The sequence below is a fragment of the Corvus brachyrhynchos genome, unplaced genomic scaffold (genome assembly GCF_000691975.1).
Source record: "Corvus brachyrhynchos isolate BGI_N302 unplaced genomic scaffold, ASM69197v1 scaffold188, whole genome shotgun sequence".
Taxonomy (NCBI): domain Eukaryota; kingdom Metazoa; phylum Chordata; class Aves; order Passeriformes; family Corvidae; genus Corvus; species Corvus brachyrhynchos.
In genome coordinates this window covers 1,519,406-1,544,681 of record NW_008239647.1, presented here as the reverse complement: position 1 = coordinate 1,544,681, position 25,276 = coordinate 1,519,406, and the positions used below count along the sequence as shown (strand labels likewise).

General features: G+C 34.0%; 1 protein-coding gene across 1 annotated transcript in view; it reads left to right on the top strand.

Annotated features, from left to right (window-relative positions):
* Window positions 1-25,276, top strand: part of DNAH8 (dynein axonemal heavy chain 8) — a 120,565-nt gene that overhangs the window by 66,992 nt on the left and 28,297 nt on the right. The window contains 21 exon segments of the mRNA XM_017742332.1: window positions 32-174; window positions 723-857; window positions 2,961-3,083; window positions 4,068-4,281; window positions 5,278-5,387; window positions 6,043-6,206; window positions 9,249-9,441; window positions 9,876-9,998; window positions 11,665-11,795; window positions 12,122-12,275; window positions 12,704-12,868; window positions 13,434-13,660; window positions 14,047-14,165; window positions 16,870-16,973; window positions 17,822-17,998; window positions 19,337-19,504; window positions 20,682-20,894; window positions 22,141-22,278; window positions 22,592-22,719; window positions 23,448-23,619; window positions 24,965-25,120. Coding sequence (XP_017597821.1) covers window positions 32-174; window positions 723-857; window positions 2,961-3,083; window positions 4,068-4,281; window positions 5,278-5,387; window positions 6,043-6,206; window positions 9,249-9,441; window positions 9,876-9,998; window positions 11,665-11,795; window positions 12,122-12,275; window positions 12,704-12,868; window positions 13,434-13,660; window positions 14,047-14,165; window positions 16,870-16,973; window positions 17,822-17,998; window positions 19,337-19,504; window positions 20,682-20,894; window positions 22,141-22,278; window positions 22,592-22,719; window positions 23,448-23,619; window positions 24,965-25,120 — 3,257 coding nt within the window.

Here is a 25,276-nt window from a genome sequence, read left to right as displayed (position 1 = left end):
TTTTTTTTTTTTTTTTTTTTGGTCTTTTCAGGTAACTGGGAGCACTGGAGTAAAAGAGTTCAGGAATTTGTTTATCCAACAGATCATGTCCCAGACTATGCATCTATTCTGGTTCCAAATGTTGATAATACCAGAACTCAGTTTTTGATAGACACGATTGCAAAACAAAAGAAAGTAAGTACTGGATTATTTAAGTATATACCTACCATATGAAATAATTTAAAAACTACTTAAAAAGTAATTGGATTTCACAATCATTCTTCATCTTCTCTGTCTCTAGTCATTGCTTCCCACATGCATCATTATGTTGTTTTATTTTTATTTTCTTAACATGGATCCTCTGTAATTATTTCTGTGCATGAAAAAAACTTTAAAATATAAAGGAAGGAATTTGCAAGAAGCCTTCTTAGAGTCATCCACTAAAAGAGCCTGTTGCAGTGGATGTGTTGGAAACTGGAAGTAATCAGGCAACTGGAAGAAAATCCTCTGGCACATTGTTGCTTCTTCCTTTCTCCTTTAACTCTGCAAAAAATTTTCTTGGAGGATCCATGTGGGAAGAAAAACATGGTTTCAGTGCATATGGAGACACAGGAAAAACCTATCAGAAAAATGTATCATTTAAAAATAGACACAGAAACTATTCTTTTCTCAAAAATAAGTCTGTTATGCATATATAGATATAAGTTTTGGTATTACTTACGTGATTTAAATATCTGTTACAGGCTGTTTTGCTCATAGGAGAACAGGGGACTGCAAAGACAGTCATGATTAAGGGATATATGAAGAAATATGACCCAGAAGAGCATTTGTCAAAAAGTCTAAACTTTTCATCTGCCACAGAACCATTTATGTTTCAGGTAAAAGTATAGATTTTAAAAAATCTTGCATACCATTTCCTTGCTAAGTGTATAAAGGGTACTTAATTCTGATGATAAGTGATTTAGTCTTAAATTCTAAAGATCTTTTTCCTCTAATTCACTTCAACACTTCAGAAAATTCTATTACAAGTAGTTTTTGCAGACTGTAATAAAATATAGCCACTCACATAGAGATACATATATTCATGATTGCTGTGTGGTTTTTCATCATGGAATTCTAAGAATCAATTTTTTTGCTGAAGACCTTTGATTTTCTTTTTGGATTTTGGGTAATACTTTGGTTTTTTTCCTGATTCTTTAGTATATAGCGTTAATTTTAATTTTTGTTAAATAAAGAACAGATTTCAACTTACAGATAATTGTATTTTTCCCCAGCTCAGGAGTTACTACATCATCAGAAATTCAATCTTTAAAGACCTTTAGCACGACAACTTTGTAGAAAGTTCTCTTTCCCAATGTAACTGGTAAAAATCAATATAAATAGAAAAAAATGCTGTACATAGATTTCTCAAGTGATTGAAAGGATATTTTATAACACTGTGTTATGATTTGGTATTACTAATTTGCTAGGATGTGATTCTTTAAGTTGAATTGGCTTCATTACCAATTCAATGCAATGAATTCATGGTGAAAAACCTCTGGTAGGAAAAATAATTCATTCTGGAATATTTCTTGATTGAAAAATCTATTTGTGCAATAGGTCTTACAAACTCCATTCTGAAATCAGGCATATTTTCTAAGAAGTTAATATAAATGTTAAGAAAATGGTGAACAATAATGGATTATACTCCTATTTTTAAAAAAATTCCAGACTCCCAGAATGCTTGCTGGGTTTTTCCCACCAGGTATTCTTATGTATAAGATGTCTGGTTGTAGTTTGTGTCAAAATGAGACAGAATAAGGCAGCCATCCTTTCATGCATGCAAGACTTATTGAACAGTCAGTATCTCATCCCAGTGTCCTTCACCAAGCGTATTATGGGTCCTGAGAACAGTAATGTCTTGAAAACACATCCCAGGCTTGCTTCTCTCTGGTACAGAGGGTGTGTGAGAGGACCTTGGTGTGTCTTGTCTGCTGCAGTCCTGTAGCTCCTCAGAAGAGGGGCTCTCTTAGCAGCGAGTTAGCTCAAGACATGGTTCACTCTGCTGGTTTCCAGTGGAGAGATGGAGCAGAAACAGATTAAGTGCTTCTAATCACTTAAAAAAGTTACACTCAAGATATTATTTTTTTTTTCATTTTGAGTCACCATTCTGAGGATATTTGAAAGACTGTGTGATTTTGGACTCATTAGATGTGCTACAAAGTTCTTGATTTCTTATGTAATAACTTAGCAGTTTCTCTTTTTGACCTTATTCACGTATTCTCAGTCTGTATCTTAAAATACTCATTAATATCCTGTTGTAAAAATGCAACAAAAACATATGTTTGGACAAAATGTATCTATTTTCTGTTTCAAAAATACTACTAATACTTTTATCTTTATGACAGCACATGCTACATTACTTATATAGGATGGCAATTGTGCTTTTAGAGAGAAGACATTACTTGTCTAAGGAAAACATCTGGTACCATCTTGTAAGGTGGTTTTTTTCTGTCATTGTTTATGTATCTTTAGAAAGACTGTAGAGCTGTAGAACTCTGAAGAAACATTTCAGTTATATTTCAGTGTTACTTGTCTATTGCATCCTCTTTCTTGCCACAAAAATATTAAAATTCTGCATTGCATCACTCACAAGACATCTGGGAAATCATAACAAAAGGAATCTAAGTTGCCTCTGTGTGTTCTCTAGTTGTATTGCTAATATTAAACAATTGATATTAGTTAGGGGAATTATAATGCTGATAATGAAAGATTAAGTTCTAAGTTTGGAAACTTTTTAAAAAGTTCTCTAGTATCCAGAGGCAGGTTGCAGAACAGGAGTTGGATTCCTTAGGAATCAGGTTCCTTAATATTAGAATTAAAGATGAAACTGCTAACAAAAAGATGGAATCATTGGCTTAATGCTTCAGCATGTTTTTCAACAATGCATTTTAAATATTGTTGCTTTAGATATAAAATGAGATCTCTCTTTACTTTTTTAGAGGACAATGGAGAGTTATGTGGACAAACGTGTTGGAAGTACTTATGGACCTCCTGGGGGCAGAAAGATGACGGTTTTTATTGATGATATCAATATGCCATTTATCAATGAATGGGGAGATCAGGTAAACTTTTTTGATTACTACTTACTCTTAAAAAGTGCTTTTTCTATATATACACACATGGGAATCAGTGGACTTCTTAAATATTTTAATTGACTATTAATTATTGGAAATGCTTTCTAATTATAGTACACACACACAAAAAAGAGAGTAAATTAGATTTTCTGATGAGACGTAATATAGTGATGTCATATTTTACATAATCTCCACTTCCTTATTTTTGTAAGACTAAACAAAAATCAGCACTAAGTAAGTAAAAAGTAGCATATTATCAATTTCAAGATTGACATTTATCTGAGAGCACCAATAAAGAAATTTCTGCCAAGTGAAGGTACGATACCTTGGAGAGAGAAATAAAGGATGTGAAAAATTCAAGGCCTCCACTAGGTCTCACATTATGGCCCCAAGACATGGCTGAAATATTTTTAATGGGATAATGCTTTGTGATTGGTGCTACATATCATGTTGGTTTTGGTGGGGTATGTGAGCACATACATAAGGCTAGCTGAATATCGTTGGAGCAGTTGCTGTGGGGCAAACTCTGGAGCTGTAGAGTGGAATGTAGAGTGAATAACCTTTCCAAAATAAACAAAAAAGAATCAGTGGTTTTGCTTCAAAGGAGGCCCAAGAGCAAACTGAAAAGCGTAATTTGAACAACTGTAGCTGATTGTCCAGCAACAAAATAAGAAACAAAATATTTTTTCCCCTAGTTTATTGCTTTACTTTTGTTTAGTTCAAAAGAATACAAACACATTTTCTTGATATTATATGGCAGTAGAGCTCTGAAACTACTTTCCTGCCATTTAAAATCACATAAACCAAGATTTTCCATGTGACAAAGGAATGTAGATTAATCTGTTTTTAGGTTAAGGTGACAGTACCTCTCTATGGATTAATAGAATTACAAAAGGAAGTTAAATTATCATGGTGTATTTTCTCCTTTTCTTGCATAAATTTCTAATCTGTACAACTTTCATAAATTTACAGATAACAAATGAAATTGTCCGTCAGATGATGGAAATGAGAGGAATGTACAGCTTGGATAAACCTGGAGACTTCCTCACAATTGTAGATGTACAAATAATAGCAGCAATGATACATCCTGGAGGAGGCCGCAATGATATTCCCCAGCGTTTGAAAAGGCAGTTTTGTGTATTCAACTGTACATTGCCATCCAATGCATCCATCGACAAAATTTTTGGTACCTTTTTCTCTTGTTTTAGTATAATCTATTTCCTTTCATAATGGACTTAAAAGTTATAAAAGTATGCTCTCTTTCTCACTTTCATAACGCAAATTCAGCGTTCTTCCAGTAAAACAACTGAAGCTGTGGTACAGCAAAAACAGTGCTGTGGAAGAGAAATGAAACCCTTTAAATGCTTGTCTTTTAATAAATATTAAGGCAAACTGTTGAAAAAGTTCGATGACTTCGGCGAGGGAAGACATTTCAGACAACCAATGTGATTGATGAAGCAAGCTCTGTCTATTAGCAATCCAGAGGCACTTATATAGTATACCAGCTTGTTAACTCTTAATTGGCTTAAACCTATCAAAGTGCATTTCTGCTTCTACATAATTAGACTACATTGGCAAGCTTCTACAGTTATGTTATGATTAAAGAATTCAGAGTTCACCCTCCCTTCTCATGGTCAGTACATCTTATCTGCACAGCTGCACATCCTCAAAACTCCCTTTTTGTTCTCAGGCCTGTTTCTCACACAGGTGCTTTCTCATGGAGGTTTTTTCTCATAAAGGCCTTTGCTTGCAGGCTTTTGCTTGTACAGTTATTGATTTGTTCCCTTTATCAATGATCCATGTCCCTGATCCTCTAATCATTTTGCAACAGCAAACAAATATTAATAAAGTAATGACATCTCCTGGAAGACTATGACTACTGCTGTTTCTGTGTAGGTTAACATTCCACCTCTGCACTCTCTGAAATGCACTCTCACTAAATTTCTCAATTCTGGTAGCTCTGTCAATGCAGGATATGGTAGAAAGCCAGCCCTTACTGCCCAATGTTTCTATACCAAGTCAGAAAAGCCACAGACAACAGAGAAAAATAATTTCATCTGTAATTTAAAATTATATTTTATCAGTTAATGTTTTAAATGAGCACCTATTTGTCTTGCTCACAACCTACCCTATTATATCCTACAACCTTAGATTAGTTGTTCATTGCATTTTATATTTTCAGGTGTAATTGCCTGTGGATACTTTCATCCCTGTAGAGAATTCAACCCTGAAGTATGTGACCTAGTGGAAAAATTGGTCTCAACAGGTAGAATATTGTGGCAGCGGACAAAGGTATAAATTCAGGGAAGGATTTATCTCTGAATAGAGTGACTATTAGTTTAATTTAGGCAACTATTCCCTAAGATTTTACCTATAAGAAAAACCCAAATAAAAAACAAACCACCCCAAAAAACAAAAATACCACCTCTCTCCCCCCCCGACACCCCCCAAAAAAAAAAAAACCAAAAAAAAACCCCAAAAAAAAGAGCTAAGAAAACAAAGAAAGATGGGCTCTACAACGTTTTGGAGATGAAATCTGGAAAATATCAGATTTCAGTATACAGGACAGATGAATGGAAATATCAGCCCACTCATTCCTATAAGTTAATTCATGTTACCCAAAGCTTTAATCTCCATAGCTACGGAACAGGGAGTGAAAGTCTTTGCAAATTATAATTTTTAGTTTATAAAGCCAGAGCAACATGTGAAACAATTACATGTTGTAAGTCTTGGCGTTTCACATTTAGAGATATATCCTGCTTTCAAAAAATTAGATACTCTTGGTGATTTCTTATAAAGAGTTTTCCCACAGTGTTATGTGTGAAAATTAGTATTTTTGTTATTTTTATGTTTTATATGTGTTATTAATGATAAAGTTATAAATTTTATTGGTACTGATTCTTTCTAGATGTTAGTGATTTTGAATATTAACAGTATTTTTCTTTAGGCAAAGATGTTACCTACACCATCAAAATTCCACTACATCTTCAACCTTCGAGACCTTTCTAGAATTTGGCAAGGAATGTTAACTATAAACGCAGAAGAATGCAAAACCATCACTGTCCTTCTAAGACTTTTTAAACATGAATGTACCAGAGTAATTGCTGACAGGTATAATAATTATAGCATTTTATATTTAGTAGGCTTAGCCATTTACTTCATTTATGCACATACATCTGTAAAACTTCTAAATATGATAAAACTTGTTAGGCCAATATGAAAAATTTTATCTTATTTTGCATGCAGTCTGCATTGGGGTATTATTCCAACAAATATCATGCTATGTCCTCATAGATTAACCCAGTAACTGGATGGAAAACATCAAAATATGAACATATTACATATTGCAACCTACTTTTTTTTCCCCTTTGGCTGCACTCAGCCAATTCCGCTGTAGAAAAGAGAACTTTATGGTGTCCTAAATTTATACACATAGGATAATTTAAAATTGCTTTGCTCTCCTTACAGAAACAAACAGGATTGTATGCTTATGACAAAAATTGGCCCATTTCCTATAAATCTATTTCAAAATATTCATAAAACAGATATAGCTATAACTTGTATGTCTTGGAGACCAGTATTATTTTTCTGTTCATTGTGTTTGAATTTCTTGTGAAATTTTAGATGTAGCACTATAGCTGCCACTAAAAACCTGACATATACCCACTACTACTGTGAGTAGTTATAGTTAATACAATTTTTTCTCACTCTGATGCCCTGAGGAATGGCCTTCATAATTTTTATAAAGTAATGTTTTATACTTAAAGCATTAAATTTTAATATTGACTCCTGGAAACAGTTATGTGGATTTTCTTACGCTTCATTGACTTTATAAAGCTATTGCAAAGTGAAAGGAATGACAAATATTTTGCCGTGGACACAAGAGGGCATTTTAGAGTGCTTTTGCTTTTAGTTACACCTAAGAGGTTTTGAATTGAAAAGTCATCAGGCATTACTGGCCATGACCAGAATGTTCTCAGTATTCAACATAGCTGCAAAACTTTCAGATGAAATTTATCTGTTTTAACATGTTGACTGCATAAATGCAGTCTGGAGTAGATGACTTGGCATGGTAGCAGGTAAGATTAATAACATAATAATTACATTGTATTCAAGCAGAGTCAGCCTTAATTGTATTATTCAATTAATTTGTCAACATAAAGGAAAGAGATATAGAAGAAATATAAGGAGTTCCATCTCTGTTTTTGAACTATAAGAAGGACAAAGGGAAATACTCCTAAGTATATGTTGATATGTGGACTTTGGCATATAGTCAGTAGAAACAGAAAAAACCCTTAATATGAAAAACTTTGAGATGAATTGCACACTTCCAAAACTGGTGGATAAAACAACTGCCCTCCATTTCATGTAAATGTTAAGAAAAACGCCAAACAAAATATAGACCATTGTCAAAAAGTTTTGTTTACCATCCCTGCCTGTATCTTCTAGAATGCCTCATTTTCTTTCAGGAGAGCTGTCAGCTGACAGAGCACATCTCTTTTTTCCCCAGAAGATGCATTAACAAACTTGAGTTAAGAGCCAAGGAAGATTGCTGTTATCACCAGTTTCAGTATCCCAGACGAACCATAATCTTGCTCACTTTTTCCTCTCCTAAGATACAGATGCTGAGTTCAGAAAATGCATGCAGGAAATGTAAAAGGAAACCTTATCCATCAGCTGTCAAGAATATAAAAATAAAGGCCAGACTTTTCTGCTGACTTAAAAAGTTATTTCTCTGTAATCGGAGAATGCCCATTCACTGCCAAATATTAGCAGTGCTGATATTTCTAACTGTCTGAACTACCATATATTATACAAACTTACACATTGGCTAAAATTCATGTCTATACATTTACATGTGCAACAGAGTGCTGTTGCTATAAGATGGGGGGAAACGTTTAATTTTAACTTAAAGCTCGAATCCAACCCACTAAGGCAGAAGTATCATACAGAATCATACAGTGTATTATTTTCCATTTCAAAGTTGGTAGCAGTATCACTGGCATTTATTGATATGTTCATGCAATTTTTAAATTTGTTGTGGTAAATTTAAAAATGCATGTAAGATACGTATTTTTACAGATATGTTATATACTGGAAAGGGGGGGAGAGAGAGAGTGTAGTCATGCAGTCCCTGCTCCCATGCTGATTTTAGATTTCCTAGTGGTTAATATTATAATGTCATTACTAAAAACCTCCAACAATAGTGAAGTATATAATGCATATCTAGGCTGTCTCTATAACAGTTCTTCAGTATAGCTTGTCTTATTTGAAAACTCAGAGCACTGGGCTTCTTCACGTTCATTCTACTTTCCTCTCAGTTGTATCACTAAAAACAAAAAGAAGTAAATATATGGGAATTCTTTTTTTCTGTACTTTACATTCACAGTTTGAATTAGCTTTTTCTGTGGACGAGGTGGTTCTTGTCTTTTATATTTGCCAGTTACTCCTAAGTAGCATTCTTCATTGCTTCACAGATAATCACAGCCACAGATAAGCACAATAGTCAAAGGTCTAATCTGTGTTAAAATCAGATTGAACCTGTTAAGGGAAGCAGATAAAGCTGTTTACACAATGAAATGTAGTCACTAGTATCTGTTTCCAGACTTTCATTAGTCCCCTCAACTCCAATGCATATTCCTCTCTGCTAATTCTGGGTTTTGGTGCAAGAGGTGTTGAGAATGGAGTCAGGTTGTAGTGGCATATATTACCTTCCTTTTACTTGTCTCATTGCAGTTTCATAGCCAGTGCTACGATACCATAAATTACGCTGTTCTCCTGCAGGCTGAAAGATGATAAGGCTCACTTAGCAATGGTTATTTGGGAAAACATTCACTCTTTTTCATCCTTTCTCATCTGGAAAATTAAATGGTCTGTTGTCTCGTTTTAGGTGAAAGTTGGAAAATCAAATTATTTTGTTTTGTATTTTATGTCACTGACTATTAAAGTATGGAAGCATTTGATTTCTGTGAATGTTGCCTAATCTATTTTTGTGACTGCTGTGTAGTATGTATTGTCTAATATGTATTTTTCTTTAAAATGTTTCAAGCTATGTCTTTTTGTTTTGGTTTTTTGCTTAGTATTTAATTACCTGCTTTCTCTCTATATAACTAGAAATATATTTTGAAAGTTGTACTAATTTATGGGTTTTAGGTTTAATACACCCGAAGATACAGCCTGGTTTGAAAAAACTATTGATAAAACACTTGAGGAATATGTGGAGGCAGATTTAAGCAAAGTTCTCCAAGCTGAACCCTATTTTGTAGATTTTTTACGGGATGAGCCTGAAGCAACTGGTGAAGAACCAGAAGATGCTGAGCTTCAAGCACCAAAAGTTTATGAGGAGGTATTTCATTTCACACATAAAATACTAGGCACTTAAGTTTTCCTTTAATTATTAAGTATGTTATATTGCAGAACTCATATAATACAGAAATTTTTTTGAATAGCTATCACATTTTTTTGGTGAAAATATATCTAGATTTTCCTGGTTAGCATGCAGTAGATCATTTTAATGATGTTAGATTTAATAATGACATATAAATGTGGTTTATTTGTTCCTGTTCTCCTTGCTTCTTTTTTTTTCCCCACCACTAGCAAAAAAATTTTGCTTGAACACAACTAAAATAATTATGGTGAATTGGCAAGATAATATCATTGCACATGGCCAACACATAAAAATGAAATTTGTGTAAAAATATCAGTACAGTTTTAAAATTCTGAAGAGCCATACTAGTGTTGTTATGGATTTTTTTTTTTTTTTTTTTTTTTTTTTTTCAGATTCCAAACTATGAATTTCTTTGCAAAAAATTGCGGGCGTATCAGGGACAATACAATGAAAATATTAGAGGGTCATTTCTTGATTTAGTGTTTTTCAAGGATGCAATGACACATCTTATTAAGGTTTGGTATTGCTACTTTTTTATTACTTTAGCTGTTGCAACAGTGTTCTTTACTCAAGCAAGCTCTTCTTAGAGGGCACATCGTGAAAAGCTTTTCTTACCCCCAAACTGCTTTGCCGTCTTTGCCTGGTAATTTTCAAGAACTAGCAAAGAGCGACAGTCATTTTACTTGTTTGCATGTTTTATAATAAATTCCTTAGTTAAATATCCGTTTAAACTTCTATGTATTCACATGGATGAAGATTTTCCTCGATAGGAAAGGTGAGCCCATAAATAAAGACATTTTTAATATGTATATGAAATTATTTTTAATTGTTTAGAGTTCAGAGAACACTTCAAATGTATCTGTACCTGACAGGGGACCAAAACAACATGAGGTAGGATCTGATTGGATGAGAGATGTGAAAAGAAATATAAATTAGGGCTGCAATAGAATCAGTGTGTAGGGTTGAATTTAGGGTAGTGTGTAGATTTCAACTAACAGTCATTTGTTCTCCTATTCAGAAAGGAATATATAAGAGAATTCATCTGAAGTCAAAATCTGATTCATGGGGGTGAAATAAAGGCAAAGTATGAGATTTGTGTCTCAGGTTTAAGGAGTGTTATCTCAGGAATTGCTTTGACTGGATTTGACTGGTCTGATTACTGAAAGACACACAGAAGTTGCAGTGAAACAAAAACAGAAGAAGGTGTTTTGTTCTTCTCTAGTTGACCTCAAATGAAGTAAATGTTTGTTTGCTTTGCATTTAAACAGAAGTAAACAAATTTCTTTTTAAATATAGTTCACGTGACACTAGGTGAATTTCAGAAGACCTTGAAAATCTCTGACATTCCATTTTTATTGGCAAGTTTTAGCCAGAATATCCTCAATATGCAATTAGAGACAGCAGGGATCCTTTTTACTACCTAAAGTGACAATTAATCTAGTCACCCTCATAATTTCATATTTAGACTTTTTTAATATAGTTATCTGGATAGGCTCAGAGGGAAGTGTGCAGTAAGCTAAAATTTTATAACAGATAAAAATGAATGTATTTCAAAGACTTGATGTAGATGCCAATCTTTTGCATTTTGTGCATAATTTACATGTGGACCAAAATAAAACATAAAACCTTAAAAGTAATAGTGCACTAACGTATCATAAACCCAAAGAAGATGTGTCAAAAAGCAATAGAATAGTAAATTTGTAATTCTACTTTAGTATCTGGGAGACTTGGTAAGAAAACTATCACAAAGGAAATGTTGAAAGTAGGTAGAATAGAAGATAATATTAAAGGATAGTTTAACTGTGTTCAAATCTTTCAGACTCCTAAAATTAGGAATGTGGTGTTTGTTCTTCTAGTTGAAGTTTTTTTATTGATATTTTTAAACAGATTCAGGATGGTGCCTTCAACATAAACTGGAGCTCAAAATGTCCCCTTTCATGTATTTAAATCCTATGTGTAACTGATTATAACCATCCTATATTCTTATACGCAGCTTCTTCATTAGCTACACTAAATTCCCAAAGAATTTACAAGTGTTCTTTAGAGGAAAAATTTTCTGCAAGTATCCTTTTAATAATTTTTACATTGTATTATAGTAAATTAGGTGTAAAGCATAATAGATTTTTACTTTTGTTAACTAATATTTAAATATTAGTGATATTTTTATTATTTCCTTTATAGATTTCCCGGATTATTCGGACAGCATATGGAAATGCTTTACTTGTTGGAGTTGGTGGTTCTGGAAAACAAAGTCTTGCAAAGTTAGCCTCCTTCATTGCTGGCTATAAAATATTTCAGATCACTTTAACCAGGTAAGAAATGCAAGAAATATATAAATCACATTCATGGTATTGCTTTGTCTTTACATGGCCACAGATTTTTCTCCCTTTTTTCTTCTTTATTTTCATTTTGTCACCATTTGAAAAATATTGAAAACAATACACTCTTATCTGGTTTGTACACAACATTGGAATTATTTTGACTTGGAAAAGGTAGACCATGTGTTAGCTATTCCTGCACCAAAATATGTGTATTTACAAAGGATGTTTGCAATGTCATTTATAAAACACTATAATCCAAGGAGAGCGGTATTCTGAGTTGTTCTGAATTAACAGGTAATGTTCCTTATTTCTCCTAGATCTTATAATGTAACCAATCTGTCAGAAGATTTAAAAGAGTTATATAGAACAGCTGGACAGGAAGGACAAGGCATCACCTTTATTTTCACTGATAATGAGATAAAAGAGGAGTCATTTTTGGAATATGTAAATAATCTGCTGTCTTCAGGAGAGGTAAGGGTCTCAGCCTGACAGGCAATGTGCTTTAGAAGCAGGGTGCTTTTCTCACTACTTTATTTATTTTGGTAGTACATTGTAGAATCAATAATGATTAAAATATTTCAGCTTTTTAAATAAGGAGGGCTCTGGATATGTAGTTTCTTTATTTCAATGTAAGGCAGAAGAATATAAAAGGAGCTGTGGTTAGTATTTCGGTAGCCTTTTATTAAATGATGATTTGGTTGCCAGTCAAGTTCTATGCTCTTCCAGAGTAAGACTTCTTAGTTTTCAATGGAGTTTCATAAGTCTAAACCTGTGGTTTTTAGTCTAAACTGTGTGTATGCAGAGAGAGGGAGAGATACAGATGTAAACAGGCAATCATTCATAAAGTCTGTAACAATTACATCCATGCAATTAATTATCAATTTTTATTTCATAAAAAGATTTCTAATTTATTTGCTCGGGATGAATTGGATGAAATCACCCAAGCATTAATACCTGTGATGAAAAAAGAGCTTCCTCGGCATCCTCCTACCTTTGATAATCTTTATGAGTACTTTTTAAGTCGAGCAAAGAAGAACTTGCATGTTGTCCTCTGCTTTTCTCCGGTAAGTTTTTTCTACATATCTGTTTTCCTCTCTTCCATTAGCAAACTTGCCTGTATGGTGTAAGAGAATTATTCAAGTTTTGTATTTTTAAGGAAGTTCAAGATGCATAAAAAGATTACTGAAGTCTAATTGTAATTGCTGAGATAATAAAAGTAATAGTACAGCTGTGAGAACTTAACAGCAAAATACTTAAAAATTAAATAATTTCTTACAAGCTTAAGTGGTTTTATTTTTTTTGCTCTCACATATCCTTCCCTAATACACATCAGTGAATGTATTTTTGTGAAATTCTTGCTTGTTACTGGAAAAGAGTATTCTACTGGTAGTTAAAATATATTATTTGATGCTTCAAAATATTAAAACCATATATATTTGTAATGAACTTCTTTCTTCAAATTTCATGAATATTGAATGTTAGAAATTTAGCAAAACTCTGTTTGAAGAGAAAAAAAATTGTGTTCTAAGCAGAAAATTATCAAGAAGAAAATAGACTATTTAGTTGTTTATACCAATTAAACACTTTCATTGACCTTATATTGCTAACAAACAGTGATTCTCTCTTCAGGTTGGTGAGAAGTTCCGTGCACGTTCTTTGAAATTTCCTGGTCTGATATCAGGGTGCACCATGGATTGGTTCAGTCGATGGCCCAGGGAAGCTCTCGTGGCTGTGTCCAACTATTTTCTTTCAGAATTTAATATGGTCTGTGCTCCATCAGTTAAAACAGAAGTAGTAGAAACCATGGGTCTCTTTCATGATATAGTTTCAGAATGCTGTGAGAATTATTTCCAAAGGTAATATTTTCTACAAAGGCAATAAGTAATCTCAAAAATGTTGCTACTGATAGTGTTTTCTGAACTCGTGTTGTATGTATCAATAAATGTATTTTAAGGCTAATAAAAAATAAATCTGCTATACTGTTATATCCTAAGGCTATGAAAAATAATTGCTATTATATTGCAAATTCTTTGTCTTCATTCCCACTATTCAATAGTCTTCAATATTGTCTATGTGGATAAAAACAATGTATCTAAAATAAGGGTTTGCATCATGAAGCAATCTGATTTTGAATGAATAAAGACTTGAGTTATAGAATTTTATCTTTTTTTGGACGTGATCAAATAGCTGTATATATCAAAAATACTTGTGAAGTTGATGTTGCCACTATGCTTTGGTTTAGGTATCGAAGACGAGCTTACGTAACACCTAAATCCTATCTCTCTTTCATCAATGGTTACAAGGAAGTTTATGCTGAGAAGTTAGATAGTATTAATGAACAAGCTGAACGTATGCAAACTGGTAAGCAAATACATTCCAAGTATGGTCTCAAATGATCTGTGTTTTTAATTTTAGACTTCTTTTCCAGTGATCACTTATAATCAGCTCTAGGGGATCACAGTCCAAAAGTGGTAGCATATGAGGACTTCTGCCAGACACTTCCCCAATCACAACCTCACAATGACTCTCTTGTAAAAATACCTCAAAGAAGCTACCAGCTTAACTATTCAGCTCAGCATAGTATTAAACTTTAATATGTGCAAATCAGAATTTGTAATAGAAAGTGGAACCTGAAAATGGACAGAGGTAGTATCTGATTTACTGGTCTAGAGAGAGGTAATTCTAAACAGTTATTAACTTACTTCTGGACTTGTCTATGGAAATTCTCACCGTGCAATCTGCGTGCTTCACAGGTGATTTATTTTGGATTTCTGCTGTAGAATAAGTAGTTGTTACTTGGGGTCATTTTATAGCTATGGATCTGAAATACAGAAAAGTATGGTTGAAATGTTCTTCAGACAGATTTTGGATATCTGTTTGAAATTGCCTCATTTTTGGCATTAGTACTGAATTGTTTCAGAATACCAGTTTTCTGGTATTTTCAGTTTTCTCCAGTTTGAATCTAGATGTGCTTTTGTAAATCTCTAAAGTCAACTGAATGCCTTAGTAAACCTGGTCTTTATCAGAAAAGATATTGCATACCAATTCAGTAGAATAAAGAATGCTACATGATAAGATTTTTCATACAAAGGTAAAGAATGTGGCACTTAGACAATGATTAATAGTAGAACTGGTACCCTTCACATGGAGGAAAGACTAGAATAAGAATGTGTAGCTGTTTTACTCATAAACTCTTTGCTGAATTAGAGTGAACTGTAGAGGAGTACGTGATCTTCAATATTTGCAAACTGCTTAAGTGTTGCTCTGTGGATCTGTTGCCAGTTCTTGAAATCAGAACTTAGCCTCAGTCCACTTTGAGATGGGGATAAAGTCTGAGAACCTCGACGATTCAAGATGGTGGGGTTGGCTTAGGTTTTCTTGGTATTCTTTCTACAGTTTTTCTATTTCCAAAAATGATTCAGAAGTAGTAACATAAGCAGGTTCAGCGCTGACAATAAAATGTCATATGTAGATTTTCATAGCCTCTCACATGTTATTACTAGTTCCTTGCATGTTCTGCTAAACAAAATGATTGTGTACTGGTGAACATGTGCATGGATATATTCTACTGCAGCATCTTCATATCACTGATGCTTAGAAAACCATGTCTTTCAGCTTAAGGGCAATACAAATGCCAGTTAGAAAATATTCTAATTAGTTTCACTTGCACAGATGGTGCTGCTGTAATATATCTTGTTGGGAGTATGCAGGGGACCTGAATAAGCTATAAAGGTTTCTTGTTTATAATTGAATTCTTCAATTCTTTTTGATCTGCGAATTCCTATTTTTTGTCCATCTTTCCTTCTTCACACTTTAGGCTTGTAGGAGGGAAAAGTAAAGCAGCAAAGGGTATAGTTTTCCCTTTTGTGGCTTCTGGGTTGAAGATGCTGGATTGGTGGTGTAACTAGATAATGAAGGTTTCTTCCAACCTTGATGATTCTGTGGTTCTGTAGAATGGCAGCTACCTAATCATGAGGCAGCTGTGTCAGAACAAGAGCTGTGCTGGGAGAGAATGCTTTTCTGTTTGAAATGTGATAGCAGAAAATTGGAGAGCTGTCACAGAGAAACATCACACATCAAATGTATAGCTGCAAGGGTGTGCTGACTCAAGCCCTTAGGGAGAGAAGGCAGTAAGAGGAATTACTTCCAGGGAACTTGTAGGATTTAAAGATTCAGTGATGAAGAAGAAAGAGTCTGGAGAGTCTTCAGAATGCAATGGGGAGCTCAGGAGTGGCCAAAATATCTGTGCTCAAGTCTATGAGCAAGAGAGAAGAGAAGAGAAAAAAAGAATCCATGGATGCATGGGACAGACTGAATAGATAATAACTATAGAGGGAGCAAGTTCATCTCTTTCTGGATGCTCTCAGGCACGTGGTGTGATTCCTGTGCAGGGCCTGGAGTTGGACTAGATCATCCTGATAAGTCCCTTCCAACTCAGCATATTCTGTGATACTATGATCCCATGAGCTGTTAGGCTGAGTGGTCTCTCTGGGTGGTTTCTTCAGCACTCAGAAGAGCTATGATGGGACTGGCCCTCAGCACATAGGTGCTTTTTTGCCCACTCTGTCACCAGGGAAAAGAAAGGCTAAACCCAGTATGTAGGAGCTGAAGGTCATAATCTAGATGTGCTCTTTAGGTTCACTTTTGACTCCACTTCTTCCCAAATTTTCCTAGAAAGAACTCCCTATTAGAAGGCAGTCATGGATCATTAAGTAATTTCTTCACGTAATGACACAATGAAGCATCATTTGGAATTTCTGATTGCCTCATGACTTTATGATGTAACATATACTTGACATAACTCCTTTTTTTTGTTTTGTTTTCTTTTGAAAAATTAGGCTTATTTTTAATAATTTTGAGTCTCGTGGAATTATTTATATCCGTGAAAAGTGAATAGTAGGCACAGTCATGATAGTATGGCTGCTTACCCCCACTTTCTCTCCTTTACATAAAATTGAATGAGAACACAAGGTACAGAGCATGAGAGATCTGGACTTAGACTGTATAATCTAACTAGGGGAAAAAAAAGTTTCTATATTTCTGAATTTTATATTTTACTTAATAGGTCTGTCCAAGCTGATGGAAGCCAGTGAATCTGTTGCTAAACTCTCTAAGGACTTGGCCATTAAGGAGAAAGAGCTGGCTGTGACATCTGTTAAGGCAGATAAAGTGAGTGTGAAACAGCACTGGAATATACATGTCTACAGTAATTTAAAAAATGCTATTGCAGAATTTTCTCATAATTTGCAAAAATTTGCCTCATTGTCTAAGATGAGATTTTACTCTCTCTATAGCATGTTGATTCAGCATTTGCTTCTGAAAGTGAGGCACTTTTAGAGTGCAGCAGAGGTTGAGTGCTTTCCTTGTTCTTCTCCCATTTCTTACCCACTCAGATAAGAATCAGATTTCAGATTTCATTTTTTTCCATAGGTTTTTTTTTTGTTTGTGCTTAATTGACATTATTAAATTTGGGCTTATATGTGCATTCACTAGCAGATAAGAGGTTAACATCATAATGGGACTTTTCTATTTCAAAATTCTTTAGAAAATTTTCATCACAGTGCAGTTTGAGATTTTGTCTTCTACATTAACAAGGTATCTGTGTATTCATGAGATTGGTGGTCTGGTAGAAATCTGGTTTCCAAAATGACTGTGTGGAAAGGTATGCAAGGGAATGGATCAATATAGGCATTCTGTTTTCTGAAAGATACCATAATGCTCTGATAGTGCATATTTAATATACACTGGAGAGGCAACATTTAATATACACTGGAGAGCCTGCATTCTTCGAGGCCTTTAATCTTGTAAGAGAGAAATATATGACAGAAAGGGATGAAATTAAACTTCTCATGTCTAATTTTTATTCAATAGTTATATGATGCTCTATATAGTTAGCTGTAGTTAGGGTTAAATTTATATATTTAATAGCTGTTACATACCTCTTTTATCTTGTGTCTCATAATCACTTGTTCCACCATTTTGATTTACAGATTTTATGTGTTTATTACCAATTCCAGGTATTAGAAGAAGTCAAAGAAAGTGCTGAAGCCGCAACTAAAATAAAACTTGAAGTCCAGGGTGTGAAAGATAAAGCACAAAGAATTGTAGATGCAATCGATATAGAAAAACAGGAAGCAGAAAGAAAACTGGAGGCGGCTAAACCAGCACTAGAAGAAGCAGAAGAAGCTCTGAAAGTGAATAAAAGTCTTAAATTTTTATTAGTATTATTTGCATCACCTGTGAGAGGCCAGAGCCACCGACACAAAGTTGCCTCTTGATTTTGACTGCTGTCACCAGCCCCTCGCTGTTGGTGGCCATATCTCTCATGACTACTCAAGGACTCACATTTTACCTTAAACACATAGGGACTATTTTGTAGTATTTTTTTTTCCTTCCATCCCAATACTTGATCATTATTAATGTGCAGCTCTTTCCAAAAGCTACAGATGCCTTTAGGATATCTGTTATTCTGAAACAAAGAGAATACTTCTTGTGCTAACAGAATGTTTTAAATTCCAACTTAAGTAGTCATACCTGCCTTTTAAGACAAGTAAAAATCTATCTCTTCCTTCACCAAAAAACCCCATGCTTTTAGTTTTAAGAGAAACAGGAATCAAGGGGGATTTAGGGCAATCAGAATCAGGGTTCAGAAATCTGGAGGCAAAACTATGCTACATAATTTCATTATTCTGCTCTAAACAATTAAACAGTAAAAACTCTGAAATCAGAAATCAACAATGTAAGGCCTTCCATTTCAGCTACCAGAATTTATGTGACAGAAGTTTTTGAGTGGCAAAAGCAAAAAAAGGAGCATTGTTTGCTCTTACACTGACATTTAGATCATGAGATGAATGAAACTTCCAAAAATGGTCACAAAATTCACTTACAAAATGTGTGGACTTAGAAAATGGTTTCTGCAATGTATCCATAACTACTCCTTCTAGGCAGGTAGTGGTATGTGTGTATTTTAAGACACAAATAACTGTTAGTTTTGTAATTTGTAATTCTTTATTAATTTTGTAATGGTTGTTGAACTAAGCAGAGTGTCAGTGATGGTGATGCTACTAGAAAATGAAGTTAAAAATGGTATCTTGTGTCTACAATAACTTAAAACTGAACAAAAATAGCTAAATCCATCTCAGAATAAACAATGATACTTAACTGCTAAAAATCTGAAATACTGTTTTATCAAGGAAACTGCTTGTGGTTAAGTCCTATACAATTTTACAATAAAGTTTTCTTTAAACACTTAGACTGACAAATCAAGTTAATGCTGTTGTATGTCAATTTGATTTTTGAATGATGTCTTTAATATTGGGAAGATTCTTCTCTAATGTTCATAGAAATTACCAAAGTTTCATGAAACTATGAAATTTATTAATTAGGCCAAGTTTCTCACTTTTTTGGTATGTATGTAATACAAATGTATCTCAGGGAAAAGTATTACAAACAAACATTTAAATCAATATATTTAATGGGAAAATAGAGTAATGGTATTGATGCAGGTTTTTATTACATCTTTCTTCAAACAGACCATCAGACCAGAGGATATCGCTACTGTTAGAAAACTCGCAAAACCTCCTCACCTGATTATGAGGATCATGGACTGTTGTCTGCTACTATTTCAAAAGAAACTGGATCAAGTGACCCTGGATCCAGAAAAGCCTTGCTGTAAGCCATCATGGGGAGAGTCATTAAAAGTAAGCAGAGTTTTCAAACAGTGTTTCTTAAACATCAGCGATAGCAATTTGCTTATCAGAGAACTTACGATGCTGGTTGCCCAAAACACGACAGAGTTTTATTAAAAGGCACACATATTGTTTTGAGATAAACTGTACCTATATGCTGTGTCTAACTGGTAGAAATAGTGGGTGAATTGCTTAGAGACTTTTGCAGCAGAAGCTTTAGTTTCCTTGCCCTGTTCCTGGCACAAGGCCTGATGGTAAATAAAGAAATCATACGAGTCATGTCAACCATACATGAGATAAAGACATTCTGGGAAAGCTCTCTTTCTCTTTGGGAACTTGTAGGTTCACATTTAAATGGCCTTTTCTGAGCCTCTCAGGCTCCTTGTTTGTTTGAAAGATTAATTGAATGACTAAGAGTATCTTTACCCATTCTATGTTTCAATACTCCTGGCCCAAATTCCTTGGTCAGCCAGCCATCTTGTCCCTCTGGACTTTGATCTTCTCTCAGGATACACATTGATTTTCATGCCTTCTCCTGCCATTCTTTAAATTCTGTTCTCTACCTCTAGTAATGTATTAATACGCCAATATTAGTGCCTCAATATTTTTTTCATGCAAATGATGAAAAAATATGTGTATTAAATACAAAGAGTATCTAAAATACTTTTTATTTAGGCTTTTACAGTGAAAAAAAAAATCATCAAAACTTTTTATTTTCCACTGACATGATAAAATGAGATAAGCAGTTATTCAATGAATTGCCTTTAGAATGCTAAATATTTGTTAGAAAAAGTTAAACCCAATGATTTCGCTTTTCAGAATTTAGATCACATTTCACAAATGCACAGGCATTTTTTTAAGTTACATATGTATCGCTGAGTCTTTATTTTGGTTAATTTTTTTAATTAAATGATGCTTCTTAAATGCTTTTAAAATGGCAACACAGGAATATAGAAGATGGAAAGTACATCAGTAATTTTTGAACGTAGTTACTGGAGTATAATTGGTTAAAACTTCAAAATAATAGAAGGTGTGTGCGAGGAGTTACAACTGAATAGCACACTTATAACATTAACTATATTAATTAACTCTGTTTACAGAAGAATTTTAGGAAAACTTTTTAACAGTCACCTATGAACAAGACTTTGAATGTAAAATGTGTAAGTAACTCGTGTGTTGTTTTTTGTAGCTTATGAGTGGCCCATTCTTGAACAACCTAAGGAACTTTGCTAGGGATACAATCAATGATGAGACAGTAGAATTAGTCCAGCCTTACTTTGAAATGGAAGACTATACACTGCAACACGGTAAAAAGGTGTGTGGCAACGTGGCAGGACTCCTCTCTTGGACACAAGCCATGGTGGTGTTTTATGGTGTTAACAGAGAAGTCCTGCCTCTTAAGGTAATACATCATCTCTTGCTTTGTCTTTGCTTACCATTAGTTTAATAGGATCCTACATATATATATATATGTATGTATGTATGTATCTTTATTCAGACATAATTGCCTGAGACTTTAGTGGCTAAAGATGGTAGAAGCAGAAAAAACCCTATTTTCTTCTTGATTCTAGAGAGAACACAGAAGAAAAAAATTAGCTTAGATTCAATTTGTGTGATCTGGTTTCCTGTGTATAGGCAAAGGTGTTTTTAGTCTTTGTTTTTATTATGTTATAATTACTTTACAATCATTTTCAAAATGTTGTACCAGGATCTTCATTCCTTCTCTAAAGGGTCCTGCAAACAGAGGTTTGCAGCTATTTTAGGTTCTTTGCTTTCCCCTGGTAACTTAGAGGCAGTGGAGGACTGACATCTTACCTAAATATTGGCTTTCTAAAGAGCTTCAGAGCTCACATCAATAAAGTAGATACGTTGCAATAGTAGGAAGCAAAATAAGGAAAAAATTTTTAAGAGTAAATTTTTGCTTTAGTGTGGGTGTTCTTTTTCAGGTTTATGAAACTCAAAGGCAGTGATTTTTGGTTCTAAACCAAGTATTTAATCCTTAAATGTAGCACACTAAAAAAGAAAAAATAGTAAAAGGGGTGAGCACATGGAAATCCCAAATTTTTTCATATTTTTGTCACTGTTAGAAATGTTATTTTCAGAAGCAACAGTAATACAGATGAATTATTTTTTTAAATTTAATTAATTTCCTGTGTTCACCATAAATATCATTTTAGCAGCAGTAGGAAGTTTCACTGTTTTAGGATCATTTTCTAGCAGGTAAAAGCAATATTGTTAGATGATAAAGAACCTACAAAATGCACTGATAAGAGAGGAAATTACATGTAGTCAAAATATATAGTCAAGCAAGAAGATAGAGTGATTGTTCCTCTAGTCTAATCAATATGTACAGATCAGAAACCTTACTTCCTTAACCAGCTTCTTGAAATGTAATTTTTTTTTTTGAAGGAAGAAAGTTAACAATATATAGTAGAACTTTAGGTACCGGATTGTTATTGAACAAAAAAAAGATCCTATCTTCAGTATATATGTGATACAGTTTTCAGCTTAAATGTTTTTGATATTTATGTAAAAGTTATTTTGGTGTAGTATTGTCTCATGATTACCAGCTAAGCAGGCTTAAATAGTTCATTGAATTATATAAAAATCTTATATGATTGTACTTTTAATATTTTTTCTCTTTGCAGGCTAACCTGGCAAAACAGGAAGGTCGTCTGAAAATAGCTAATGCAGAAAAAGAAAAGGCTCAGGCAGAATTAGATGAAAAGCAAGCTGAACTGGATAAAGTTCAGGCAAAGTTTGATGCAGCAATGAAGGAGAAAATGGTGAGATATAAGTATTTTAGTCTTAGGAAAAATGCTTGTAAAGTATTTTCATGCAATTAGTATTTGCTGCAAACACACACTTCCCTGCTACGTTGAATAACATGGATGAGATTCAGGTGTAAAAATAAGAGATTTAAGTCTATATTCTCTCCTATTCCCTTCTTTCTGTGAATAGGAACATATCAGACAATAGATGCCCTTAAGAGTCCTCAAGAATGAGATTTAAATAAATAAAATAGTTATAATAAATATACATTTATTATACATTTTTGCATTCTATGATTAAAATAAGTAGGATTTTTTTCAATTTTAGGACTTAGAAAATGATGCAGAAACATGCAAAAGAAAGATGCAAGCAGCCTCTGCGCTTATAGATGGACTGAGTGGAGAGAAAGTTAGGTGGACTCAGCAAAGCAAGGAATTTAAATCTCAGATAAAAAGGTATCAAATTCATTACAGAAAAACAAAAAAGAAAATGCATATAAAAACTGAAGTGTTGGTAAGCAATTTAGCAGCTTTAATCATCGTACTTAATTTTCTTCCTGGAAATCTTAATATAGCAAGGCAATCAAATGAACTATCCTGAAATTTGAATTTTCCTCCTATAAGTAGGAATACATGGGTGCTGAGTGCTAGTATTTCAGTTAAGAACAATACCTCTGATTTTAGAATTAGCTTCCAAAGAGATTATTAGTAGTGTTGGTTTGTGCCTGTATTACAGCTGCTTCTCCAGCCCCCCTAATACTGCACCTTGTTCTGCAGTCACTGGGGAAGTGAAACCTTCAGATAAGCTCAGCTTTTGTAGAACACTCATGTTACCACAAATTTCCTATGGGGAAATTGGGCATTTCTGGTGAGCTCTACTCACTTCAATAGAACTAGGCTTGTATCTTTGATAAATATTGTATTGCAGATGTATTTTTAAGAAATACACCATTTTCTTGCTTCAGTTAGGAAAGAAGGAACAGTTGTCATCAGGGCTTTGTTGTTTTGTAGGGGTGAAGACAGCGTTTTCATAAAATACTACTTTTAATTTTTGCCACAAAAATGCTTTGGAAACATAATGCATTTTTTTAAAATCTAGTTATGTTTCAAAAGCTGTTTGTCTAAGTCATTAGAAATTGAAATTGTGCATCACCTTTTAATGATAATATTTCTTCCTTTTCTAGACTTGTGGGAGATATACTGCTCTGCACAGGCTTTCTTTCATACTGTGGACCTTTTAATCAAGACTTCAGGAACCTTTTGCTTAAAGACTTATGGGAAACAGAGTTGAGAGCTCATAAAATCCCCTTTTCTGATGATTTGAACCTGATTTCTATGTTGGTAGATCAACCAACAGTAAGTTCTTGCTGCTTGGAGGGTTTAATTTGAATTTTCATTAGCATCTTCTATGACTGTTAGCCAGCATCATGCTTGCTTAGAGAAGAACTATAATCCCCAATACTCCAAATATTGCTGTGCTGTGTAGTTCTGTGATTTCCAAATGCTCTTGGCAATTTCCACTAAATATAAGTATTGAGGAATGGTTAGATAGATAAGCAGGTTATGTATTATAACCAATGATATATTCTGCAATTAGACAGTTCCCAGTAAGACCACTGTCAAGTAGGATATTTTGAGAAACCACAGCTATAGATCACATACCTGCTTGTTATGGTTTAACCTCAATCAACAACTAAGTACCCCACAGCCCCTTGCTCACACCCCTACCCCACCCACCCTCCCCCATGGTGGAAAATCAAATTGGAAAGAAAAGATAAACCACTTGGGTTGAGACAAGAACAATTTAATAATTAAATATATATATCAATAATTCTGCTGCTGCTGCTGCTGCTGCTAATAATAATAATAATAATAATAATAATTAATAGTAACAGAGCCCAAGAGAAACAAGTGATGCACAACAGAATTTCTCACTGCCTGCTGACCAATACCCAGTCAATTCCCAACCCTCTTCTGAGTAACTCCCCCAGTTTATGTAGTGGGTATGGCATTCTATGGTATGGAATATCCCTGTGACCAGCTCAGGTCAGCTGTCCTGGCCATGCTCCCTCCCAGATTTTTGTGCAGATCCTCAGTGGCAGAGCACAGGACACGGAAAAATCCTTGACTTAGGGTAAGCACTACTGAGCAACAGCCAAAACATCATTGTGCCAACATTATTCTCATACTAAATCAGAAAAACACATCAATGTACCATCTACTAAGAAGAAACTGAACTCTCTTTCAGCCAAAACCAGGGCACTTTTAAAACAGTGGGTTTGGTCATAATTTAGAAAAGAATACATACACTCCTTTTATTCAATGTGAATGTATAAGAAATCAAAGTGAGGGCAATGCCAGAATCGTCAAATTGCCTTCAATAAATATTATTTCCCAAAAGCTCTCTTAGTCCGGTCTTCACTTAATTGTCCCCAATGTCTAATTTGTCTGCCAAGCTGTCTTGTGACATCCTTACACTTTAAAATACACTTTTAATGATTCTATGTAGTTAAGATAAAAATAAAATTTCAGAAATATCTTCATATCTGCATTAATAATTCTTTAGCAGGTTCAGATATGCATTCCCTTTGATGTCCATGTTTCTTCTTAGAACAATTTTAATTGAAGAATAATTCCAGCAGTAATTTATTCCAAACTAACTTTTTTCTTAATCTCTTTTTATAAAAATTTTGTTCTTTAGATTAGTGAGTGGAATCTTCAAGGACTGCCTGGAGATCACCTCTCAATTCAGAATGGTATCATTGTCACTAAGGCATCAAGATACCCACTTTTGGTAGACCCACAAACTCAAGGAAAAGAGTGGATTAAAAATAAAGAACAGGATAATGAATTACAGGTAAATAGTGTCTTAAAGGAATGGTGTGCTCTGTTATACTCCGTCAAACATTATTGCTTTAGAAGGGGGTTGCATTTGAGTCAGTGTGATATGGGATAACTTTAACATGTGTGGAGACTGACAATCATGTAGATGCATCAGCAGGCAACTTGACAA